The sequence below is a fragment of the Dendropsophus ebraccatus genome, chromosome 12 (assembly GCF_027789765.1).
Source record: "Dendropsophus ebraccatus isolate aDenEbr1 chromosome 12, aDenEbr1.pat, whole genome shotgun sequence".
Taxonomy (NCBI): Eukaryota; Metazoa; Chordata; class Amphibia; order Anura; family Hylidae; genus Dendropsophus; species Dendropsophus ebraccatus.
In genome coordinates this window covers 24,590,967-24,617,422 of record NC_091465.1, presented here as the reverse complement: position 1 = coordinate 24,617,422, position 26,456 = coordinate 24,590,967, and the positions used below count along the sequence as shown (strand labels likewise).

Genomic DNA, 26,456 nt, shown 5'->3' with positions numbered 1-26,456 from the left:
AGGAGCAACGATGATTGGTGCCAGGACATTGCTGAATGATAGCAATCGCCCAGCGCCAAAAGCAAATTTTTCATGCCTCCCACGTACCCCCTCAATCTGTACCGCATACCCCCTGTGGTACTTTAGACGTGATTTAGAGCGTCTCTGATTTTACACCATAGTAGAAAGGCAGTCTTGTCTCGGAAAAAGACTACCAGGCCCTTATGGTACAGTATGTCATCCACATAGAGACCCATCATGGCTGTGTGCCTCCCTGTATAGGGAAACATACCCTAAAGTAAGGAGGAGGACATAGAAGATGATATAATGGAGGAAGCTCCCTCGGTATGTATCTCAGCACTTCTACACAAATCTACACACAGTCACCTGATTATTATAGACACTTGGCATCAGATGACTTTTTTTTTATGTAATTTTTGATTAAGACAAGGAAGCGCCATTCCTGACCTATGTACATAGCAGGGTTTCCCTTCGTCCAGTTAAGTGCTGCATGGTCTGGGCAATGTCTATAAAAATGGAGCAGACGTATCGCCTCGAGCAAACATCCAGCACTCAGCCTCCTGTAATGTAATTTATAAATAAAATGGGAATTTTTTTTTCTCTATTCCCCAACCATTATTTAATCAGTGGAAAAGCCTCAGTCATGTATCCAGACGCGCAGAACATCGCACTCCATCTGCATCCACAGACCGGGGAGGGGTGAACCGTAATGGCTCGAGTCCGTAATACAATGATCATACATATATATAAAAAACAATGCTTGTATATTTAACACCATAACATTCTTCATCTTGTTTGAAGGTAGAAGAACCAGAGAGATCTTGGTTCTAGACCATCAGAGACCATTGAAAAGATAAAAGACCATAATAGGATCTGCTGAAAAATAATGAAAAATATGTATATTCTTCATAGAGAAGTCATTGGCCAGCGCTTCTAATATTTACAGAGCCATTTACAGTCTAGGCCGATTCTGCTGTGACGGCCCAAAGCCTATGGTCTGTTAGTCCGGTTCTCCTTATAGAAGGTCTATGTTGTGGCTTGTATCATAGTCAGTAATATCCATCTCTTCTGTTTTTTGCATCTAGGTTATCTGCTCCTTCATCGTGCGCCAGTTCCAGATCGTCTACGTTGTCTGGTTCACCATGTTCTTCCTACAAAATAAAAAAGCAACGTAATAATCTTTGCAAAGATAGTAACAAGATTCATGGATTAAAGGGGTTATCCGGGATGAGAAAAGCACAGCTACTTTTTTTTTATTTTGCAAAACAGCGCCACCCCTGTTCTCAGGTTGTGTGTGGTATTACAATTCAGCAGCATTCACTTGAATGGAACTGAGCTGCAAAACTACACCCAAACTGAGGATAGGAGTGGTGCTGTTTGTTGGTGCTGAAAGTGGCCATGTTTTTGTAAGCCTGGACAACCCATTTAAAGAGTAACATCGTCTAACCTGCTGATAGCCCCCTATAGCAATGGGGACACTGAGGAGGAAGGTATGCATCTTACCTTCCTCCTCGGCGCAGGTCCTGCTCTGTTAGTCAGGGTAAACTCCTCTCTGGAGCCCCCCTAGTTGCACTGCCAGCTCCATTGATTATGATTAGAAGGGGTGGGCTGGATGACGCTGTAGTATTCCTAACAGTGCTCCGAGCGGAGTTTACCCTGACTACCAGCACGGGACAGACGCCAAGGACGAAGGTAAGACACATACTTCCCTCCTCAACGTCCCCGACACTATAGTCTAACCTGCTGATAGTTCCCCTTTAAACAAGATGGGGAGAAGACATGTTGAGCTGTAAGAAGGTATCCTGTGTATTTCTTGGATTGATGCTTCTACTCAAAACTGAATAATTACATTTGTTCATCATTTCATTTGATTAACATGTCTATTGATCCTATGACTTCCATATTTCCATCACATCCTGCTGTAATTTCACTATTAAAGAGTGTATATCTCTAACAAAGCGAGGATCAAAAAAAAAAAAAAAAAAACAACTCTCAAGGAGTTAAATCATAAAATTCTGGATGCCTTCAGTCACCACTAGAGGGAGCCTAATGTCTATTGCGTTAGTAATGCCTTCAATGTAACAGTATCCAGTATGCGGCCTTCAGTGGTGGTTGCAGATAGAAATTATGGGGGAGATTTATCAAACATGGTGTAAAGTGAAACTGGCTCAGTTGCCCCTAGCAACCAATCAGATTCCACTTTTCATTCCTTACAGACTCTTTGGAAAATAAAAGGTGGAATCTGGTTGGTTGCTAGGGGCAACTGAGCCAGTTTCACTTTTTACCATGTTTGATAAATCTCCCCCTATGTCTCTACAGGGGATTTTGAGCTTTTATATAACAAAAACCTCAAACACTATCCAAATATGAGTGAATTAACCAATACTTAAAAACGACACAATAATAAAAAGTGGGTCTGGTCCTGTGGCATGGGGGTCGCAGGGCCGTCCCATGGCCCCCGTTCCTGGACTGTACACGCCTGCGGGGTTCGTAGCCACTGACTGGCACGGTGTGGACTTAGTGTAGGGACCCATGTGTATCAGATACCGGCACGAGGTACATGGGGCAGTGTGGCTTGATCAATTCATACACAAAATTCTGATGTGTTTTTTATTAAGCCTAGGGGCACTAGTATCAGCCATAGTTGTGAGGTGCAGCACTCTTTTTCTTCCCTGAACCATAATAAAAAGTGGAGATGCCCTTTAAGCCTTGATTGATATAAAAGATAGCACTGTGATGATTGTCAGCTGCAGCTCAGCTTTATAAATAGATAACAATATAAGTGTCATAATCTGGAAATAATTACTGACTCGGTGACAGGAAAGCATCTGGGTTGCATACGCACAAAATAACATATTTAGCGTTGACCATTTGTTGCATTGCCGAGTTACAATTATTTAACGGAACGGGCCGTGTGACAGCGGCACAGCCAGGAGCAGGGCACGCTGGCAATCTGACATGCCTCAATAAATAAATGGCTCTATTGTTCCCTCGCTAGCAAATGGGAGCCACAATGCGGAATTTTAACAGCCTTCCCTACCCACCCATAAATGTAATAGTCACTCAATGTGGTCACATTCTGCCAAAAGTATATTTAGGCGTATGGCGAAAATAGAAACGTGTAATGATGGGAACCGGTAGAGGCAGAGTTTTATAGGCTTATAAAATATAGACAAAACATAGTCGCTTCATCTTTAAAAGGAGTAAAAAAATAGCCTCCCCATACGCAATATAATAGGAAGCAAATGAGTCCTGACAGATCTGCACCACTCGCAGGACGGATGGGGGGGGGGGGGGGGGGGGGGGGGTAGCGGTTTTATTGCTTTGCTTTCTTCAATTATCAGGACGAGTAATTAGAGGAAAATGAGTTTGGAAGAAAACGTCCTTGAGGACAAAGAGGAGATAATAAAAAAAGGGACAAAAGACGACGGAGTATCAAAAGGGCCCTTCAATAGAAAAAATAAAAGTCGGATAATTTGGCAAAACTTAAAGCAGATCTGTCACCTAATTATTGTGCCCTATAGAGTTATGTTGGGATACAGGAGAACCTGTCCCTGTAATATGCTGTCCTTACATAGAGAAACACATCAGCATTAGTAAAACTTTTGGGAGTTGCAGTTTGAGGGTGCGTTCACACCTACAGGATCTGCAGCAGATTTGATGCTGTGTTCAGTTATTTAAATGAAATCTGCTGCAGAAAATCAGCTGCAGATCCTGTAGGTGTGAACGCACCATGAAAGTAGAGGTGATACTCACCTACCCTGATCCCCTGCAGCTGCCACTCATAACCACTTTTTTCCTGGTCCCTGTGATGCATCATCCCTGCCAGACTTGCTCTACTTATTCAAGCACTGGCCACAGTGGTGTCCCACCCCAGTCAGCAAGCAATGTTTTTGTGGCTGCTGTGTAATTGGCATAAATTGTAACAAGTGGTGAAAAAAAAGAAGCTGTTAGAATGGAAGCTGTGGGAAGATCAAGGTTGGGGAGTACCACTTTTTTTTTTTACATTTTTACCCGATACAAAAGTTCCTAGACAACCTCTTGAAGCATTTTTGTTCACTATATGCCAGTACACAATGGAAGGCCTGGAAGATTTACATTTATACTGTGTAGTATTGGGAGATTTTATGGCATCCTTAGTTTATATTGTGTGTATATATTCGTGCAGACGACACACAACTCTGTACAGGAATAAGTTCCCTCATCACAACACGTTGAAAACCATGCCCAGCTGTGCTCGGCAGGAGAAAGGCAATGCCCATAGGTCTGGATGCCATTGTGTGTGTTTCTTTTGCTGTTACAGACTGTTATAACTGTGGATTAATAAAAAGCCCTATTGAATTTCACAAGTTCCTTTGTACATTGTCACCAAACAACACACTTCTGGCCTTCTTCAGGTGAATGGAGTTCTATGGGTAAGTCCTTGATAAGCAAGTGTAGATCTGCTAGATCAGCGCTTGCTTACAGAGCCTACTACACGGCTCGATTATCTTGCAGCCCTTGCTTTGGTGTAAAATAAAGATATATACTTACCTGTCCAGGCTCCCCTGGTGACCTCCAGCCTTGTCTGTGGGATTCCCCGATCTCCACAACTGCAGCTCTCACTTCTAGTTCCACCTCTGAAGTGACAGTCTGCTCACCCAATCACTGGCCAGGGATGGGACCAGAAGTGAGAGCTGCAGCTCCGGTGACCGGGAATCCCACAGAGAAGGCTGGAGGACCCCAAAGGAGCCTAGACAGGTAAGTAATAACTTTATAATTTTACACACACACAATCATCAACCAATTACTTTTAAACTAGCCAAAAGACAACGATCAGCTGACGATCGGATCTCCGGGTGACCCTTGTCTTTATTACACAAAGGGATATCGGCCGCATTTTAATCGCTCCCTGTAGCAGGACCCTAAAGGTGGTATCCACGCTCTGACATCACTCGGGCGGCCAGGAGCCTTGGAGAGCGATAGGTATAGATTTTTACTCTCTCACTACCCTCCATTGTCTCCCTCTGAGATCTCACACACTCTCTCAGGGCTTGGGAGACACAGCAATGCCGATCTGATTCCGAGAGACTAAAGATGGAGCCGCCACATTGGACACCTAGGCCTAGTAGTGTTACATATACGTCAGGAAACACATGGTTAACATGTAGAGGCTGATGCAGCTTCTCCTGAGCAACTGTAGTACTAAAGACTTCCAGAATTACATGGCTGCACAGCTGTTTCCTCGGCTGAGCACAGTATCAGCGCCGAGCCCTAATCTTCCTGGGCTTGGATGCGTGAAGGTAACTTGGCTCAGTAAATGTTTCCTAGCAAAATCCATAATCAAATCCCGCATATTAGCTGTAAGTGGTGCTGGAAGGAAACCAGATGGGGTTTTGCTTCTCTCTGGAAAGATCATAGTGAATTCATAGGGTATTAGGAGAATAAAGCTCCCATTGTCTGTGTCCCGCGCTAATGAGGACAGCGCACACATTATTTATAAGGGGAACCCGAATGAAGCGCTGTTTTTTTTCACGTAACGCCACAGCTACTTGGAGGAAGTTCTGGAACAAGTTTGAAAGTATTATTCTGTTGTAATGTCAGTTGTTTATCACTAGGGGCGCTCTACTATTAGTTATTACAGGGGTTAGAAAAAAATCTGTTGCTTCCTTCCATAAACAGCGCCACTCTTTTTCTCAGGTTGTTTGTGGTCTTACAACTCATCTCTATTCACTTCAATGGAACGGAGCTACATGACACACACAAACAAGTGCAAGAGGAGTGCTTGTCTAAAGAAATCAGCTCTTTTTTCTAATACTTGACAACCCCTTTAAGACCAGTCATTAGAGATGAGCGAACCTGGAGCATACTCGAGTCGATCCGAACCTGAACTTTCGGCATGTGATTAGCGGTGGCTGCTGAACTTGGATAAACCCCTAAGGCTATGTGGAAAACATGGATATAGTCATTGGCTGTATCCATGTTTTCCAGACAACCTTAGAGCTTTATTCAAGTTCAGCAGCCACTGCTAATCAAATGCCGAACGTTCGGGTTCGGATCGACTCGAACCTGAACCCGGTTCACTCATCTCTGCCAGTCATGTCTCTTTTGGCAACTACTAGTAGTCTGCCTTGAAGCATCGTCCCTGTTTATGGGGTTGTGCCTGGTCATCTTTCCTGCAGTAAACGGAGCTGAGCTGCAATACCAGACAGGACCTGTGTACAGTTGTGGCGCTGTTTATTGTACAAATGATGGCTGCCATTATAAAATAATGGCCATTATTTGCCCTCAAAGACTGTTAATATAAAATAATGGCTTCAGATAGAAAAAAAAAAAAAAAAGATGTGGAGACATAGCCTTAAGGTAACAGATTTTGCGAAAGTCTGAAATAAAAAAAAACCTCAAAATGTAGGAAGAAAAAAAAAAAAAAAAAAAAAAAAAAAAGGATAAAATGGCTTAAAGGGCTAGTTCGCCAACATTTTTTTCTTTTCATTCAACTGGTGACAGAAAGCGCCAGATATTTGTAACTTACTTATATTAGAAAAAAATCTCAAATCTTCCAATACTTATCAGTTGCTGTATGTCCTACAAAAAGTGGTGTATTCTTTCCAGTCTGAAGAGCAGAACTAGTTTTCTATGGGGATTCGCTACTGCTCTAAACAGTTCCTGACATGGACAGAGGTGGCAGCAGAGAGCACTGTGTCAGACTAGAAAGAATGCACAACTTTCTGCAGGACATACAGCAGCTGATAAGTACTGGAAGATTTGAGATTTTTTTTTTAATGAAAGTAAATTACAAATCTCTGGCACTTGCTGGGACTAGTTGAAAAACGAAACGAAAGACCTTTGGGGGGAACTACCCCTTTAAAATATTTCTACTATTTTATTTTATTATTGATTAAAAAAAAAAAAAGTATAATTATATATATATATATATATATATATATATATATACATATATATCAACCATATAGCAATGCACCCATACAGGTAATGTAAAGTAGCTTGGCTTGTCCTCTGGCCCAGCCCGTCATGATTTCCTATGTGTTGCATTACGTCAATGTGCATTAGACCCACAGCGTTCGCCGTTAAGAGACGCGTTGTCTCTTCTGTAGTCTTCTCTTTTGTAGTCTACTTGGTACAAAGATTTCTCCAGCTTTGCTGTGTAGCAGAACGATTCCCTCGGCGGTGCAGTCAGCGCAGATGTGGTCTGTCATCTCCGGGAGGACGCAGAAAGCGCTACGTGTTTTGAATGAGACGTGTTGTGCAGAGAAGCTGCGATGCATGATAATGTGCACACTGAAGCTTCACCTTACAATTCAGTGACAGTGACCCCCCCCCCCCCCCAAAGGATCCGAATGCTTAAAATAAGGCAGAAAAATCAGGTCAGCCGAGGTAATGAGACCGGCACTGGAATTAAAAGGGAAATCTATTAACTCCTAAAACAAATCTGGAGACAACCCAGAAATATGAGCGGCAGGGGACTTATTATCTTCCCACAAAAGACTCTTCCAGGCCTGAGCGCCGGCAATTACCGATGAGCAATGGTGCTGCTTGTAATAGGAAGGGTCCGCCTGTCCAAGAAACTTCATATGTATTGTTGTAACGCAACTAAATGTAGGCAAATAGTCTTAAAGGGACTGTCTGCTGTATTTCATGTCCCAAACTGCTGGCACTGTTAGATAGCTGTTAGGTCAAGGAGGCACATGGTACCTTTCATATACCCAGCTGTGCTTCCAGAACTTAGAAAAATGCTTTTATTCTCTAGTGCAAGGAGACATTCCCAAGCTTCTGTACTTGGGTATCATCTTCCAGCTGTCTGATAATCATGAAGGGATAGGGATGGGAGGGGGAGCAAGGAGGTATTCCAACTCACAGAAATTAAGGACTTTGGGAAAGCCTCTTTGCATTGAGGATAGAAGCATTTTCCTTAGTTCTGGAAGCACAGACAGATATATGAAAAGTACCACTCCTAACAAGTTTGGAACATGAGTTGCAGCTGGCAGATTCTCTATCACCACCCACATGCCTAATATTATCTATTACACCATACAAACACTTTAATGTTCAGTGTTACATGCCCTTTCTTATTGTGTTCCAATAATGCATTGTAATTAGTGTTTTAATTGGTATGCAAATTAGCACTTTGTGTGCACTGGGGGCGTGGCTTAATGTGCAGGAGTACTGGTAATGTCAGCCGCATTAATCCCATCTGCTCCTGTAGCCCCACCTTACCTTGTGCTATGACACGTGTGAATCTCCTACCCCGTAATCCCATTGTCTTGGCATTCAGGAATTGTTACAGACAATAGATTTTAGTTTAGGACTGTGAGTGATGTTACAGCATGGCATTACAGGGCAGACATCGCTACAGGGGCAGACGGGGATAATGCGCCTGGGATTACCAATGCTCCTGCTGCACATAAAGGACTAATCTGCATATACATTAAAACTCTAATTAATGGACAACACATGATTGGATCATAATAAGAAAGGTTTTGTTATGTTTAGTATGTAACATACTCTATAAATTCATGGAAACACTTTATAAGGCATGAGGTTGGTGATAAATTCCTTTTAAAAATAATAAAAAAAAAAAAAAAAAAAAAAAACACAACCTTCCACTACCATGCGTCTATAGCTTCTATAAAAACTTGGTAAAAACTTGTGTCTCCTTGGTAACAGACTACGACTACTTGGTAACAGTCCACTACTTTTTATGTAGTATGCTAGATAAAAAGCAGAACACTGGAAAACGTGGACCTTCCCTTTAATGTGGGACACAGTAAAATTAGCTGTACTACAGGAACGTGCCATTCTATATGGGGAAAAGGCGGCCATCTATTCATAATGACGGCCACTAATAACACTCATGATCATTACTAGCAACCATCATTATGAATAGATGTCTGCCTTTCCCTGATATAGGACGGCACTTTCCCATAGTGGCAACATAGCCTAAAATTGTATTTTTCCGTTTTAATAAAATCAAACTGATATTGCGTTCCATTGCCGTGAAGTAAAAATATCACCTGTTAGTGCACATAAGAGGAAAAATCGGCCAATATTTCAATGGACAATAAATTAATTAGCATGTCCTTCATTTTTACGTTTTTAAAGTTAAAGGGGAAAAAAAAAGTAATTTTTTTCTATGAATTTGTATAAAATTGAGAAAAATCTGACAATTTTTTTCTTTAGGCTAATATCGTCTCTTTTTGCCGTTGATCGCGCCAGCAAAGCACAGCTATCGTAATTTGCATAAAAAAATAAAAGCCTGCAAAATGGCTAAAAAGAGGCGTTGTGTGAACATAGCCTATGGCTGTAAAAAAAAAAAAAAAAAAAAAAAAAAAAAACGGACAGAAAAAAGTAGACAAATCCTAAGGGGTTGAACAGGATTAGAAAACCTTGGCTAATCTGCCACACCTGTCCTCAGGTAGTGTCTGGTAGTGCAGCTCAGTTCTACTGAAGTGAAAGGGGCTGACCCACAAACCCCGTGGCTAGATGTGGGGCTACTGTGGGAAGTAAGCGGCCATGTTTTTCTTATCCAGTACAACCCTTTATAACAAGATTATTAACAATCTGGTGATTTATGTGTAATCTTTATAGATCTGCGGAAAATCATTCAATTTCATTAAACGGGAAATGATCATTTTGTTGTTTTTCATCTGGTTGATTGATACAAAGTGATTTCTTGCCGTTCTGGGGTGAATGCCATACCTCACTTACAGAAATCTCCATCTTACGTCGCCCAGGGTCTGAGAACATTCCATGGCTTTTTGTCTCTGATCTGACATATTAGAAGATAAAGGGGAACATTTATTGTAAAACGGTCCTGTCATCCAGGAACGGATCAGTATCTGTTGGCGTCACCTTATAGTATACTGTATTAGAGGCGCCAATACTTATTATGTATATGTTAAACTATTTGCATCTGCCACCCATAGACCATTATGGAATCCGTTTAAAGGGGACCCTTTGCATTAAAAATGTCATCCAATCTGCAGGCAGCATGTTACAGAGCAGCAGATATCTATCTATCTATAATAGTATTGTGCGGAAAGTTCCAGGATAACTTGTCATTTACTCATGTAAACCTCTGCTCCTTCAGTGCTACATAGTCAAGTGGGCGGTCCTTCTTAGTGACTGACAGCTTCTCCTATACACACAGATAGCTGTCATTCACTAAGGGTCCATTTGCACAGATCGATTATCTGACAGATTATCCACCAAAGATTTGAAGCCAAAGCCTGGAACAGACTAGAAACAGAACAGGTCAGAAAGGAAAGCCTGAGATTTCTCATCTTTTCAAATCCATTCCTGGCTTTGGCTTTAAATCTTTGGCAGATAATCTTTCTGTGTAAATGGACCCTAATGCTAAGTTTACACGGAGCGATTGGCCCGATCGTACGATTAACGATGTCGGAGTAACAATTTTTTTTTCATAACGATCAGCCCGGCCCCCACGCTTACATCCCGGCCCCCTGCGCCGCCCCAATCGCCACCCGCGCTGCTGCTCCCATCGCAACCCCTGCTCTGATCGCCACTCCCGCCTTGCATTGATTGGCTGAAGAGGGGAGCCGGGAATTTCAAACGGCTCCTCTTCAGCCAATCAGTGCTGAAGAGGAGCACTGATTGGCTGAAGAGGAGCCGTTTGAAATTCCCGGCTCACCTCTTCAGCCAATCAATGCACTGAAGAGGGGAGTCGGGGATTTCAAAGACCTGCTACGCGGAGAAGGTAACGTATGCTCGTGGATGGGGCAGCGGGGGGGTGGTGATCGGAGCGGGGGGGGGTGGCGATCGGAGCGACGGCGGGGGTGGCGATCGTGGCGGCGATTGGGGCAGGGCAGAGGGCTGCGGTTGACCGTGGGGCCGGGCTGCGGATGAGCGGGGGGCCGGGCTGCGAGCAGGGGGGTGGGCTGCGGGCGGGCCGGGCTGCGGGCGCGCGATCGCAAAACTATTTTTTCGGACGATATATCGTACCGTCTAAACGCTGATAGTTATGAAAAAAAAAAACGTTACTCCGACATCGTTAATCGTACGATCGGACAATAATCTTTTTGTGTAAACTTAGCATTAGTAGAACCACTTAGCAACCACGATGTCTATGTAGTTAGATGCAGGGATCTCTATCACCTGCATGGGCGCTGAGTGGTTACCATGACAACCAAAGCGGCCTAGTGAAAGCCCCCTAGCCTTGCCATTTTAGTACTAGTATACACTATACCCTAGTATACTTTGCCAAATGACTGCATGTTCAAGTCACCTAGACATAAGAAAAAAGTATGCACACGCATCACTTCATTGGTATTACTGACAATTTTCTTGCAAGCTCCAGTTTGGTAGGCGTTTGTGTAACACATTAGTACAATAACAGGCTTGTGCAAAAATCGCAATTTTTCCTTATAATAACTCCCCTCGTATACCGTACAATGAAAACACTAAGCCAGTGTCTTCCAATGGGCAAAATACAATCCTGACTGGTTTGCTAAAGGATAAAGCTGGGTTCACACTACCTTTTTGCAATCCTTTTTTTTTTTTTAAACGGATGAAAAAACAGATGCAACTGGGTCCATTGACTTCCATTATAAAAAGAAAGATCAAAATGGATCCGTTTTTTTTAAGCCTACACAAAAAACGTGGTCAACCTCATTTTTGGGTCTGTTAAAAAAACAGATCCGGTTTTTTCTTCAATAATGGAAATCAATGGAAAAACGGATCAAAACAGATGCACACAATTGCATCCATTTTTTTCATCTGTTTTTCGCAAAAAACGGATTGCAAAAACGATGTGTGAACCTAACTTAACACCTAAATCTTCTGTCCATTGTAATAAACTAACAAACCCCCAAACCCTCTAAAAAAATAGAATGTTTTCATACAATGTCCTGTTCTTGGTCGTCTTGGTAAGGTTCTTCTGGTTCTTCTCTAGATTTGGCATCAGCTGCCTGTAGGAAAAGAATGAGGACAAGGATTAGAAATCCAGTGTATTATAGAGAGGCCATGAAACATCATGGTTTTAAAGGCTATAGTCACACACTAAAAATTACGGCCATCTAATAAAAACAGCTTTTATTTGACGACAAATAACACATTTTATTTGAAAACAATGGCGGTTATTATTCAAACAACAGCCATTGATGTAAAATAACAGCCATTATGAGCTGTTAAATGACGGCCGTCCAATAAAAACGGCTGTCTTTTTGACAGTGTGTGAACATTGCCAAGAATTAAGATTTCTCCTTTATGGCTGAGTACTGAGGAAGGGGAGGATGAAAAAAGTAACATGCTCTCACTTCCCCCGCTCTAGCGATGGTGCCGGTATCCCGCAACTATGGTACCGGGCGCTTCTGGGGACCTGGGACGTGACATGACAGGCCTGATCAGCCAGTCAGCAGCCGAAGCAGGACCCTGCCACAGCCGCTGACTGGCTGAGCGGACCTGGCACGTCATGTCCCAGGTCTCTACTCAGACCCAGAAGGCACCGGGGGACCGGAGCTGCAGGACACCGACACCAGCGCTGGAGCGGGGGAGGTGAGAGTATGTAAACTTTTTTCAGCATCCCCCTTCCCAGCATTCTGCCAAAAATCAACCCAGCCCGGAGTTCTCCTTTAAAGTGTACCTGGCCATTCAGGTAGATTTTCAGGAAAAGCTGTCCTGTGTGTGTACATAAGAAGCAGCACTATTTCTTGTCATTACATAACTTGTATACAGCATTTTTCACCGGTTTTGCATATGCCATCTATAATTTTAAGTTATACCTGAGCTAATGTGTGGAGCCTAAAATTTATAATTACTTCTACAGTACACACAAAGAAGAAGGGATCCTGCCTCCCTATATCCCTATACACTCTTATAAGAAGCAGCAGCATGGAGGACATTAGAGAGTGAGGAGATCTATAAATCTTGTATTTTCTCTTTCTGCATTTGGCACTCTCCAGCCTCCTTCCCTCTTCATATACTTCTCTGGGCAGCATGCCATCTGATCGCTCAGTGAGTCTATTACCTCTTATCATCAGACAGGACGTAATAATACCTAGTGAAGAGCAAGACTAGTTTTCAGTTGTCTTTCTTCTAATAATACATCAGACATCATTATATGCATTATATTGCCCTGATAGCAGATGACACTGAAATCAATGAATACCAGCGTGCACAAAACATGGAATATAAAAGAAGAATAGAAGATAGCAAAATTAAATGTCTATAATTCAGAGACCTCTGGAGGGCGCTGTGCATTATAAATGAGATGAAAACAGGCACTGTTTATTAAATAAAAACATTTTGTAAAAAAAAAAAAAGCGCCAATAGTTGGCGCTGTAGCTACACATATCATGCTACAAACCTTTATTATGCCCCCCTTGGTCTTCAACAATGTTTTCCCTTCACAAAACTACTACTTTACCCGCAGTATAAAGCAAATTATCTTTAATAGCTACAACATGCTGACTGCTGTTTTTAAGATCAAACACTGATGCAGATCTGTCTTGGTAGACCTGGTCCTTCCAGAAACCCCATAAAAAGAAGTTTATGCAAATAAAATACTGTTACAGCGCCACCTATCGGTGACACTTTGTACTAATAATTTTATTTAAAGGGAAACTAGGACAAATCTAACCCGCTTATTTGTTCCTATTGTGCACAGGGCGCTGATGATGAAGGTAAATTTCTTACCTTCATCCTTGGCACAGATTCTGTGCAGTTTGTAGTTTAATCCCTAGGATAGTAAGGCACCCCCAGTCCGCTCCACTGATAGGGTCCTATTACACAGCCTGATCATAAACTGTAAACGAGTGCCGATCTGCTAGATCGGCGCTTGTGTACCGAGCAATTACACAGGCCGACTATCGGCCAGCAAGAGTTGCACGGAGATCGTCAGCGATGTCTGTGCAGCCCTTGCCGTTAGTGTAAAATAATAAATTATTTGCTTACCTTACCTGCAGCTCTGCCTTCTGTTCCCTCCTGTTCCTGTCTCTGCACTGACAGGCCACTTAGCTAATCAAGGGCTGTGGTCCTGTATCGGCCGGTGATTGGCTGGGTGCAGAGAGCGGACCAGAAGGGAACAGGGATGGAGCTGCAACTGCAGACACCGGGGAAGACACCTGGCTTGAGAACAACCAAAAACGTGGTAAAGTAAGTAAATACTTTATTATTTTACACTTAAGGCAAGGGCTGCACAGACATCACTTACAATGTCCATGCAGCTTATGCTGCCCGATAGTCGACCTCTGTAATAGCTATTATTTTATACTTCAATCATCAGTCGTCGGCCGCGCATCGCTATTACAGGCCTGATGAATTTGTTTCTTTAGGTCCAGGCTTAATCAGCCAATGATCGTTTCATTGGCTGATCATTGTCTCTATTACACAGAGCGATAATTTGGTCGATAATCAATCCGTGTAAAAGAGCCCATATTCATTAAAAGGTGTCGGATTGGTGTACTGGGAGCAGTAGTCCCACCCCAGTGCACCAAACCTTCTTACTAGTGTAGGGATTAAACTACAAAATCTGCGCCGAAGATGAAAGTAAGAAACTTCCCTTCATCCTTAGTGCCCTGTGCACAATATGGACATATCAGTGGGATAGATCTGTCTAACCTGTAATAAAATGCATCATATGACGAGCTGTGTGATTTTCATCTCACATGGAGCAGCAGAACATCCCCTATAGCCTGTACCCAACATATTCCATGTAACACTATTAGTAACACAGATAAATGCAGACTATTGTCCCCCCTTATCAGCCATGTTTAGGGAGGACTTCTTTAATGATCTAATTGAAGGACAGTAAAGTGATGAGGTCAGACTCTTGAAATCCCTACAACTCCAAACCTGTACGTCTAATACCCTTTAGATTTTCAGTATGGCGTTCCTAAGAAACCTTTCCATAATATACATGACCCATATGTGTCATTAAATTCTACTTCACCCGGACGAGACTCCCTAAAATAGATCCGTCACATTACCAACGTTTTACGTTTATAGGACAAGCCTTCTTAAAATGCGTCGAGGAGACAGGAAATTGGATGATGATGATTCGGACGTTAATAAACTCATGCCGGCTTATATCTCATCTCCGTAACATCTACGCACAGAACCACGTCAGTGCTAGAACAAACATGCAGCTAATCCCTACAACGCCAAATTCACTCTCTTATCTTCTTCCTCTAGGAGCCGGCGATTTCAATGGAAATATCGGAGCAGAGCAACGTGACTCGGAGGCCTATTTATTACAATCTTCCCCCTGACAGAGGTGGGGTGAATATTTACCATACTCTACGTGATAACCGGCACGACCATATAGTCATAGTCACTACTGCCATGCAATAATATAGAAGGAAGAGTGGGAAGGAGAGTGCCTGGGAACACACTTACTATACCTGCCCATTATTGATCTTGTATATGGCATTTTTTATGTGATTTCTGCTCTGTAAGTACTTTTACCTGCCTGTCTTAGGCCTCATTCACACGATCCGTGCCGTGATGACCGGAGGAGGATCGCGGTATGGATCCCCCTATAAAGTGCAGCCCATTCTCCCCCCCCACTGCAGAAATGACAGAAGCGCAGAAAACAATCACTCACCTACTTCCCACGTTGCGGTGAACATGTGAGCCGGCCGGCACGTCGGAAATAGGCGAGAGGTTGTTTTCTGCGCCTCTGTCATCTCTGCTGCCGGGTGGCGGGGGGATCCACGCTGCGATCTGCACAAGAACATGTCCTATTTTTTCGCGGTGGGGGTCGCGCCGTGTATCGTGTCAATGGCTGCATTCATTTGAATGGTTCCTAAAATTGTCCGTGGTCGCGGATCCACAACCACGGACAATTTTACAGGACGTGTGACTGCAGCCTTACATTAAGCACCATGTACAATGATTTCTTGAGCTTGACATAAAGGGAACCACACCCATATAGGGTGTTTGATGTATAAACCCTTTAAGCTGACCATACAGTCTATACTAAAGATGGCCAAACTCGCTAATCGGTGAGTTCGGACAACGGTCTAATATGCATGGTGTCCTCACAACTCTCCACCGACAGATGGTTTTTATTCTTTGAGAGATAAGCCGACACCAGAGCAGTGTGGCTGAAGCTTAGCCCACCCCATAAAGGAAACATGAATATTTGGTCGTGCCAAATGTCAATGTGTTCATGGGTATGGGAAGGTCGGGAGAGATAACTTGCAGCTAAACAAATGTTCGACTAACAATTATCCAAGTTGTGTGGCCACCTATAGAGATCCCACCCTAACCAACTTTTGAGCAACTCCTGCTAGAACTCTAACACCATCAGAGGAAGTCCCAGTCCTTTGTGCGCTCACACAAGTAACGACCCCTATTCATCATGCAGGTTGTATATCAACTGAGGGCATTTAACTTAAGAATTATATTATATAATCAGCTCTGCACCTTACCAGGAGACAATGCTCTTTGTTATGCAATAATTCAGTCAGTATAATATCAATGTGTGGTTACAGAGATTTTGGTGCTGTGTGAAAGGAGAGCTGACCATACAATGCAAGCACCCCCAGTATTCTTTGCTACAGAATGTGGACACGCACCAGCAGTACAGAGGCACAGTGAAGACTTGTCCCACTATGTGCATGCTCAGAAATTGCTGTCAATCAATACCAAGCCATGTCTGTGAGCATGCAAAGGACTTTGAATTCCTGTGTGTGACCTTGGACTGTATCGGTCTAATGTCACTACACAGGTGCTTCAGCCATAGGGAGGGGGGGGGGGGGAGAGAAGATGCACCTTCTTACCATAAATACTTTCTAATAATACATACAGATATATACATATATACATATATACACACACACACACATTCGATTGCTAACTAATTATGCTTGCAGTCGCATACTGTAGCGCGCCGCTCCAGCTGAGAGTATAATTGCAGCTGAGTAACAGAATCTCTGTGCATTCCAGGGAAGGTGATTCACAGGTGATCTGACATCAGCATGCCGCTAAAAATTACTCGTGGCTGAGGACCATTGACACCGCATTTTTTTTCTTTCCAAAAACATGAAATTGTTGTAATTTAATCTGCTCATTGGCGCATTATGGAGAAAGTTTCCAAAATCTGTAGATTGAATACAATGATGCCCAGTAAACCTCACACATCCTCACTTAGGACTCCTCTCTTAGGATCTTACCAGCATCCTCTGTTCTCCCTTCTGATACAATGCATTTTTCCCCACTTCCCCTTTCTCCTCAAATTCCGGTCGGTCAATTTCAGCTTCTTCAAATTCGTCTTCACCTTGATTGTTGGGATCTTTGGCCGGGTCAGCGGCATCCTCTGAATTCTGCAGAGATATATGTTCATTTTACAGGATGCATGACAAAATATGAATGATGACCGCTTAAAAGTGTGACTGCTGCTTACAATGATTATCCAAGGTTTTAAATTATTTTTTAAAAGGTTGGTCACAATATTTAAAAAAAAATAAATAAATAAAGGGAAGACCTATTGACCTAATTGATCCTGTAGTGTCCCAGTACAGGTGTGCCACTACTTCTGTATTCTACCTGTCAAAAGGTACCTCTGTCAGGTGTCACACTCTGGGATGATGAGTGCCATTTTGCACTTTCACCACTTGGTGTCTCACTCTCTCCTACCGTATTTTCCAGCATGTAAGACGACTTTTTAACTCCAAAAAATCTTCTCAGAAATTGGGGGTCGTCTTGTACACCGGGTGCGGTCGCCGCATATGGTGGGGGAGCTCAAAAATGGCCGCATCCCCACCGCATGTGGCGACCCCTGTAAAAAAACAAACCATTAACTCACCTTTACCCGTTCCCAGCAGTCGCATGTCTCCCATCCCGTTCCTGGTGCAGGCAGTGTGACGTACACTGTCTGCGCTGGAGATCCCCGAAGCTCTCCCGGGCAGCAGAGTGTCTCATTGGATAAGCTCAGAGACGATCGGCTGCTGGGAGAGCTTCGGAAGAAAGTCCCCAAAGCCTCTGTCATTCTCCTGAAGCTCTCCCGGCAGCCAAGCGTCTTTGATCACTAAGGGGGAGATTTATGAAAGGGTGTAAATATACACCTGGTGTAAACTGCTCACTGCAACCAATCACAGCTCCACTTTTGTTCTACCAGAGCTGAAAGCTGAGCTGTGATTGGTTGCTGTGGGCAGTTTGCACCAGGTGTAGATTTACACCCTTTCATAAATCTCCCCCTTAGGGCCCTTTTACACGGAAAGATTATCTGACAGATTATCTGCCAAAGATTTGAAGCCAAAGCCAGGAATGGACTATAAACAGAGAGCAGGTAATAAAGGAAAGCCTGAGATTTCTCCTCTTTTCAAATCCATTCCTGGTTTTGGCTTCAAATCTTTGGCAGATAATCTGTCAGATAATCTTTCTGTGTAAAAGGGCCCTAAGTGTGTAGAAATCACTTCTCTGTAACCTTTTCACATGTCACACAGCATGCCTACAACACTTTCCCATACAAATCAATTCCCATAAGTCACTTCCAGACTACAGGTTCATATACTTGTAATCATATTGTAAAGCAGCTGATATACAGTTGTAAAGAGTATCTTTAAATGCAGCTAAGTCAAGACTAGGGATAGACGAACCGGGATCCGTGCCTAAATCTGTGTGTTTGGGTCCATGAACATGGACTTCATAGTGGAAGTCCGTGCTAAGGTGCGGCATTCAAACCCAAACTTGCTGGAATTACAGTCTGGCTCCTAGGTGGTTAGGTGGGGATGCAATGGCATCCTCACTTAACCTCCTGAGAACCAGACTGTGCTCTGTTTGAGGGGTTTAACTTTACCATCCAGGGTTCGGCTCACATCTTCGTTCTTCACCAGATGCAGAACAGCGAGCTTGATATGTGCCGGGCACCAGCCCCTGCAGTCCACTTGGCGGACACTGCTGGAGTTACCCCAGGAGACTAAGCTTGCTTTCAAGAAAGAAGACATGAGCCAAGCCCAGGATGGGAAGTATGATAACCTCCATAGAAAGCGCACTGCACCTACCCCATAGGTAATATAATTATGTATAGAAAATAGGATAAGAAAAAAAAATTCTATAATTGTAAAATAACAGATGAAAAGAAAATAATATTTATCAGCCATGGGTGCAGCTTGAAATATGGCACAGTAAGCCTGCCAATGGCTAGAGGAGAGTAACAACCAATAGTTGGTAAAAAAGGTAAAAAAGTATCAATATTCACCAAAATTATTATATAGCATGGGCCCCTGTGAAATATCTGAAGTTCTCTAAGGGCCCTATAACATGGGAGGATTGTCGTGTGAAAAAAAGTTATATAGTTCGAATTTAAACGATAATCGTTTCGTGTGTATGCAGGCAACCATCAAAAAAATCATGTGTGTGTCACTGATCGCATCTTTTGGGCTGACCATCAAATCATTGTTAATCGTTCTCTAAATGTTCACATTGTTTGTTCTTTTGCTGGGATCAGAGGGCAAAAACGATTGTGGTAACAATCGTAACTAACCCCTATCATTCTGAATGTTATGGTGAATGATTTTAGGTTGTTCCAAAAAGCTCTTATTTCAATCGCTTGTTGTTAATAATCAATCATTAAAAATCGTTAATAGGACCCTTAGACTACCTGGTCTACATTTATACTTTGGTTAAAAAGGGTACTCCAAGCTAAATCTTTTTCTTTCAAATCAACTGGTTTCAGAAAGTTATAGAGATTTGTAATTTACTTCAATTTGAAAATCTCAAGTCTTCCCATACTTATCAGCTGATGTATGTCCTGCAGGTAGTGTGGTGTTTTCTTTCTCCATTTTGACACAGTGCTCTCTGCTGCCACCTCTGTCTCAGACAGGAACTGTCCAGAGCAGCAGCAAATCCCCATAGAAAACCTCTCCTGCTCTGGGCAGTTCCTCACATAGACAGGGGTGTCAGCAGAGAGCACTGTGTTAGACTGAACAGAAAACACCACTTCCTGCAGGACATACAGCAGCTGATAAGTACAAGAAGAGATTTTTAAATAGAAGTAAATTACCAATCTATATAACGTTCCCTTTAATGTATTAATGAATTTGTGCTGTATACACCAGTATAGCGGTGGCCATCACTCAGCAGGGGTATGGGCAGATCACTACTCTCATTGCCCAACTGAAACAACCTGGTTGAAAGACAACCTACTGGATTCTTCCTTTCCCTCTCCCTGGGAGATGTTAATTGAATCATTGACAGATCCTCTTGAAATTGACTCCATATGTCTAGAAAATTGCAAGATTCAATGACAACTGAGATATAAGACACGACATGAACATCAGTGGGTGGGACGCACCACGCACACAGGAGGACGACTTTTCAGCAGACTCCAGACAAAAAGGAAGATGTGAGAGTGTATTAGTCTAAATCTCTGCCACTATCTAAGATAGTGATCTGCAGGGATTAAAGCGCCCCGCGGCGTGCTACAAGTCACATATCAGCTGCATGTCAATGAGCCGGGATTTATCCAAGAACAACCACTGAATGGTAATGGCTTCTCCTTACCGGCACGTCCTGCCCTACGTGCTGCTTCCGAGACTGCAGGGTCTCCTCTCTGTCAATCATCCCGGCATCTGTGAGAAGACAATTCAATTATTAATATATATCTGTGTACCATGAGCGTGCACGGTGTGAGGCAGAGGCACGTAGCCCCGGCTACAACACAACCCCATCACTTCATAAATCCCCACATCTAAAAAGCATTTCCCATTTACATCTACAATCTTAAAATCCCAAGTAAATCTAAATCCTTCACTTGTCATCTGCTGTCAGAATGTTTCCGGGAAAGAGCAAATAGAGCACGTCTGAACCATCAACTAATATGGGTGAGGTCCATGATCAGAGTCTATACTTCTCCAACCCCCAAACAGCAAATCTGGATAGTTGTACAATGTCAGGTCAGCGGTCATACTCCTGTTCCGTGCTGGGTCTCGGATCACGTGATCAGTGAAGGTTCCATCATGCCCCCTCCCAACCGTCCAGAAGATATGGAAATACTAACTAGGTTTTTATATATAATATATAAAACATATAACACAATGCAATACTATAATGCTATATTGTGTTATGCTTGTCAGTGCAACAATGACAGCCAGCCTATGGCATCAGGCATCTAAGAGGCTAAATGGCCAGGATTTGTTTTCATTTTTCTTACTCCCAGCCATTGTTGCATAGTGTTGGCTATGATCTACTCCTGCTGATCTGACTTCTGCACCATCCATATACAATAGTTGAGAGGAATAACCCACCAGCCGTGTGATATAACAAAGGGGTTAACTTGGTTATACAGAGGTAGAAAAAAAAAGGTGTTTTCTTCCAAAAATTGCACCACGCTCATTCATGGTTTGTCCAGTACTGTAGTGCAGTTATCCTAAGGGGAACTGCTTTACAATACACAGCTTGTAGCACTTTTTTTTTTAAGCATCCATGTTTGTATTTTTGTTTTTTGAAAGCGACTCTGTACTCACAATCTGACCCCCCCCCCCCCCCCAAAACCACTTGTACCTTCGGATAGCTGCTTTTAATACAAGATCCGACCTGGGGTCCATTCGGCAGGTGATGCAGTTATTGTCCTAAAAAACTACTTTTAAACTTGCAGCCCCGTGCCCAAAGGGAGTATCTGTGCCCTAACTTTGCACCACCCCTCCGTCCCTCCTCCCCACCCTCTTCATAATTAGGAATGCCACTGGAACATTTCCCCCTGTCTGAACATTTGCACAGGTGCCTTAATGATCCAGCCCATGTTCAGTATTCACACAGCTGATGAAGAGTAGACAATCTGCCTGGAGCATTCCTAATTATGAGGATGGTGGGGAGGAGGGACAGAGAGGTTGTGCCAGCCTAATGCACAGACATTCTAAGCCCCGGCCGTTGGGCACAGGGCTGCCAGTTTAAAAGTAGTTTTTTAGGACAATAACTGCATCACCTGCCGAACGGACCCCAGGACAGATCTTGGATTAAAAGCGGCTATCCGAAGGTACACGTGGTTTGGGGAGGTCAGATTGTGGGTACAGAGTCGCTTTAATTATCTGTTTCGTTTCTGTAAGTTTGAATGCACAGCCACAGAAGTGAAAAGGAAAGCTTGGGCCACTATCTGGACAAAGTAAAATAAACCTATTTTTCAGAATTTGGGACCTTAAAGTGGTATTCTGGATATATATGAGATGAAGAGAGAGCGAGAAGAGAGAGAAAAGAGCGAGTGGAGAGAGAGAGAGAAAGAAGAGAGCAAGGAAAGAGACAGAAAAGAGCAGGAAGAGAGAGAAGAGAGAGAGAGAGAGAGAGAGAGAGAGAGAGAGAGAGAGAGAGAGAGAGAGAAGAGCAAGGAAAGAGAGAGGGAAGAGAAAGAGAGAGAGTTGTAATTTTACAACATCGAAAGAGCCACAGGTCTAGGGATGGTCCAAATGTGCAGAGGTTCGGGTTTGTACGAACCAGAACTCTCGGCAATGATTCCCGCTGTCTGCCCGCTCCATGGAGAGGGTGGATACAGCGGGAGGACCGCCTAGAAAACTGGGATACAGCCATAGCCATAGGCTGTATCCCAGTTTTCCAGGTGGTCCTCCCGCTGTATCCACCCGCTGCACGGAGCGGGCAGACAGCGGGAATCTGATGCCGAGTGTTCAGGTTCATACGAACCCGAACCTCGGCAGGTACGGACCATCCTTAGTAGGGATGAATGTCTAGATATATAGAGATACAAAAGGAATAGCAATAAACACACTCACAACAACTGGCCGATCTAATGCCTCAAAACTTTTTTTGTTTGCATAAAGTAAGTTACAGATGGAGAAATCTACACGTTGTTATTATTAGATTGGTTCAGAGGTTTTGCTTCAGTCTTGATTCATGGCTGACATTCGGAAGGGCAAGGTAGGAAGCAATCTTTATAGAACAGCTTTGTGAAGGAGGCTAACAGGCCCGGCACCCTGCTGAACCTGGCCTAGATTCAGCGCATGCCTCCAAAATGTAAAACCGTAAAAGAGTAAGTGAAGTTTTAATGAGAGATCATGAGCGGAGATACACTACCCCGGTGTGTGATTTCTCATTAAAAGATGTAAGGAGGTTCCCTGCCGGCTGGACCCCCGCCCGCCGTCTGCTCCCTGCGATTACACTAAATTAACATTTTGGAAGTCTGACAACAGGTATGAGTGATCGGACAAGGCACTAAGGGAATATACCAGGGGTCCCAGAGTATCTGGACCAGATAAGATTTTATGCATATTCAAATGTAAGTAAAGAAAATGTAAGTTAAAGGGGAACTTCATGTTTTAACAACATCCTGTAATTAGGGTAGTTTAGTGCAAGAGCTTCAGCTAGGCCAGTGATCCCCATCATCCTTAGGTTGTTGCAGAACTGCAACTCCCATCATGCCCTGACTGCTGAAGCTGGACAGCTACAGGTTGGGAAACACTTAGAATTTTATCGAACCATGAATCAAACTTCGGCAGGACTGGCTGACAGTCTAATGTGTATAGGGGTCTGACAGATGATGCCGGAGGAGAGAAGGATAAGGCATACTGGATTTAAAATGCCCAATTCTTTTGTTCTCAGGAAGACAAGCCATCTGCAGAGGTGTCTGGCAGCGGCTCATCTCTTCTCTCAAACAACACAAATGTTTAGCTCAGCCAAAGTCTACTTCATAGAACAGCTGCTTGTATAGAGCGGCTCTCCATTCTGTCTCATTGAAGAGGTCCTGAGCAGAAGACTCCCACCATTTCCCCTATAATGCCTATAGACCCGAATAAGGAATAGGATCAGGGATTTTCTTTACAAGAAAATCCCTTTAATCTGAGGAATTATACCAATAAGTAATACTGCCCTTGAATGCTCTGAACACTAAGGGGGAGATTTATCAATCATGGTGTAAAGTGAAACTGGTTCAGTTTCCCCCCTAGCAACCAATCAGATTCCACCTTTCATTTTCCAAACAGTCTGTGAGGAATGAAAGGTGGAATCTGATTGGTTGCTAGGGGCAACTGAGCCAGTTTCACTTTACACCATGTTTGATAAATCTCCCCCTATAAACGTAAAATCATGGTAGTTACCATCAGGCAACTATGGGTCTACAGTGGTTAGATGACCTCTTAGGGTATTGCCTGTACGTCTTTTGTGTTTCCCCAATCCCCTTTCTTATATGTTACGCGTCACTCACCCATCTTTGGCTCATCAATGGCAGCCATTTTGTGGTAGCCCTGCTGTGGTGACCCATGTTCCCGATTCAGAGTTGGACCATTGACACGATGGGTGTTGGATTTTGTAATCGCATTATTGAAGCTTTTTTGGTTCTCTACTTCGGTCATTCGGGCGTTCACTTTGTTAACTATCTCTTGCCAGCTGTAAAATTTAAGCAAAAAACAACAAATTAGTTTACTTCTAGTACATCACCTAAAGGTTCTTTGGCCAAACAGTAATCGGGATGATGATCTCTAATTGAAAACTTTTTTTCTACACACAATTGATATTACATCTATAAAATTCTTTAGTTATCACTGTATATGAGGGTCTTCTTACCATCATTATTATGGGGTACCTAAAAGAAAATCCTTGTCACTGCTGTAAGGATCCAGTTGCTATCGTTCCTAACCTTCAGTGCCTGACACGGGATCCTGGTATCATTTTTGATCAAATTTCGGCTACATGGGGAAAATCCTGTTTGTAACGCCAAAAAAAACACACCCCTTATGCAAACAAATACACCTGCAATAATGTTAAAGGTTCAAAAGTCTATTCTTAAATGTTTTTAACCCGACTGTACTGTCACCATGTAGCCTTATTGGTACCTAAAATGCACAGATAATATCCATAGATACCATATTAAAAGGGGAAAATAACTTTTCACGTGTTGATGCCCATGGAGATAACATAACAAACTGCATATTCATATCTTTCCATGCTCCCCCGGTGTCCTCCCATGTCATGTTCAGGTCCCTGGTTGAGCGATCACGCCTCCACTTCCAAGACATACTCCTCTGGAGAAGACAGCCCGCTCAGCCAATCATTGACCACGACACTGTCCTGTCTCAGTCAGCGATTGGCTGAGCAGGCTGTCATCTCCAGAGTCAACTCAGAAGTGGAGGTGGGATCGCTCATCCAGGGAGCATGGAAATGTACGAATAGGCTATTATGTTATCTCCATGGGCAGCATGTGAAAAGTTGAAACATATAAAAAGTTATTTTTGAGCGGAATAACCCTTTAGGGTGCGTTCACACCTACAGGATCTGCAGCTGATTTTCTGCAGCAGATTTCAGTTAAATAACTGAACACAGCATCAGATTTGATGCTGTGTTCAGTTATTTAACTGAAATCTGCTGCAGAAAATCAGCTGCAGATCCTGTAGGTGTGAACGCACCATTAAGCTGAATCTATATAGTAGTGTGCAAAGTAATGCAAAATATAAAAGGACTGACTACAATTTTTTTTATTCTGCAGCAGGACAACAACCCAAACTATGCACCCAATGTCATTAAAGTGACTCTGTACCCACAATCTGACCTCCCCAAACCGCTTGTACCTTCGGATAGCTGCTTTTAATCCAAGATTTGTCCTGTGGTCCATTAGGCAGGTGATGCAGTTATTGTCCTAAAAAAACAACTTTTAAACTGGCAGCCCCATGCCCTTTGGCTTAGGCTTAGTTTGTGTATGCATTAGGTTAGCACAACCTCTCTGTCCCTCCTCCCCATCCTCTTCACCATTTTTCCTATTCCTCTGCAGTGAAAACTACACAGGTGCCTTAACGACCTAGCCCATGTGCCGTCCTCTCACAGGTGATGAATAGGAGACAATCTGCCTGGGGCATTCCTGGTGAGGAGGGTGGGGAGGAGGGACAAAGAGGTTGTGCCAGCCTAATGCATACACAATGTAAGCCACGGCCAAAGGGCACGGGGCTGCCAGTTAATAGTTGTTTTTTATGACATTAACTGCAAAACCTGCCAAACGGACCCCAGGACTGATCTTAGATTAAAAGCAGCTATCCGAAGGTACAAGCGGTTTGGGGGGTCAGATTGTTGGTACAGAGTATGTGGTAAATAGATATTAATACTTGATCTCCATAGGAACAAATGCTTTTCTGACAATACATGTTTGGGGGGGGGGGAGGGGGGCTCCAGGCAGGCCGCCATTGTGCAACCAGCATTCACAGTCACTTACCTGGACTTCAAAAACCCTTTAACAGAGGCATTTATACTGTATTTTGATTAAATTACAGAACTCCTAAAATGATACACTCAATTCTAGCTTCTTGATAGTTGCAAGGAAATAGGAAAAACTGCAACACAGACCACTTAAATTGTCCTGAACGGCTTAGTACCAAGCAGGATGCCAGGGACAGGCAATTTTACAACAAAAAAAGCTTAAAAGAGTTCAATCACAAGCAGTGAATTGACTTGAAGTACAGAGGGGAGGCGCCGTTTATCAGTGCGGATAGTGTGCAGAAAAGGTTCTCTTCATCACACGCTCACATTTTCTTTGCAGAAAAGGACAACTACTGGCCAAGAAAAGATTA

The 26,456-nt window shown here is 43.2% G+C and overlaps 1 protein-coding gene across 3 annotated transcripts in view; it reads right to left on the bottom strand.

Moving 5' to 3' along the window:
- Positions 1-747: 747 nt before the first annotated feature.
- Positions 748-26,456, bottom strand: part of LOC138769274 (Golgi integral membrane protein 4-like) — an 82,504-nt gene continuing 56,795 nt past the window's right edge. Inside the window, exons 10-15 of one of the 3 annotated variants that reach the window (XM_069947638.1) lie at positions 24,107-24,288; positions 20,464-20,531; positions 17,133-17,282; positions 11,859-11,924; positions 9,706-9,766; positions 1,061-1,151 (exon numbers count right to left, since the gene is read on the bottom strand). In XM_069947638.1, coding sequence (XP_069803739.1) covers positions 9,719-9,766; positions 11,859-11,924; positions 17,133-17,282; positions 20,464-20,531; positions 24,107-24,288 — 514 coding nt within the window. In that variant the 3' untranslated portion in view covers positions 1,061-1,151; positions 9,706-9,718. Of the gene's footprint in view, positions 1,152-9,696; positions 9,767-11,858; positions 11,925-17,132; positions 17,283-20,463; positions 20,532-24,106; positions 24,289-26,456 lie in introns of all 3 variants that reach the window. The other 2 variants (XM_069947637.1, XM_069947636.1) reach the window with 2 other exon arrangements.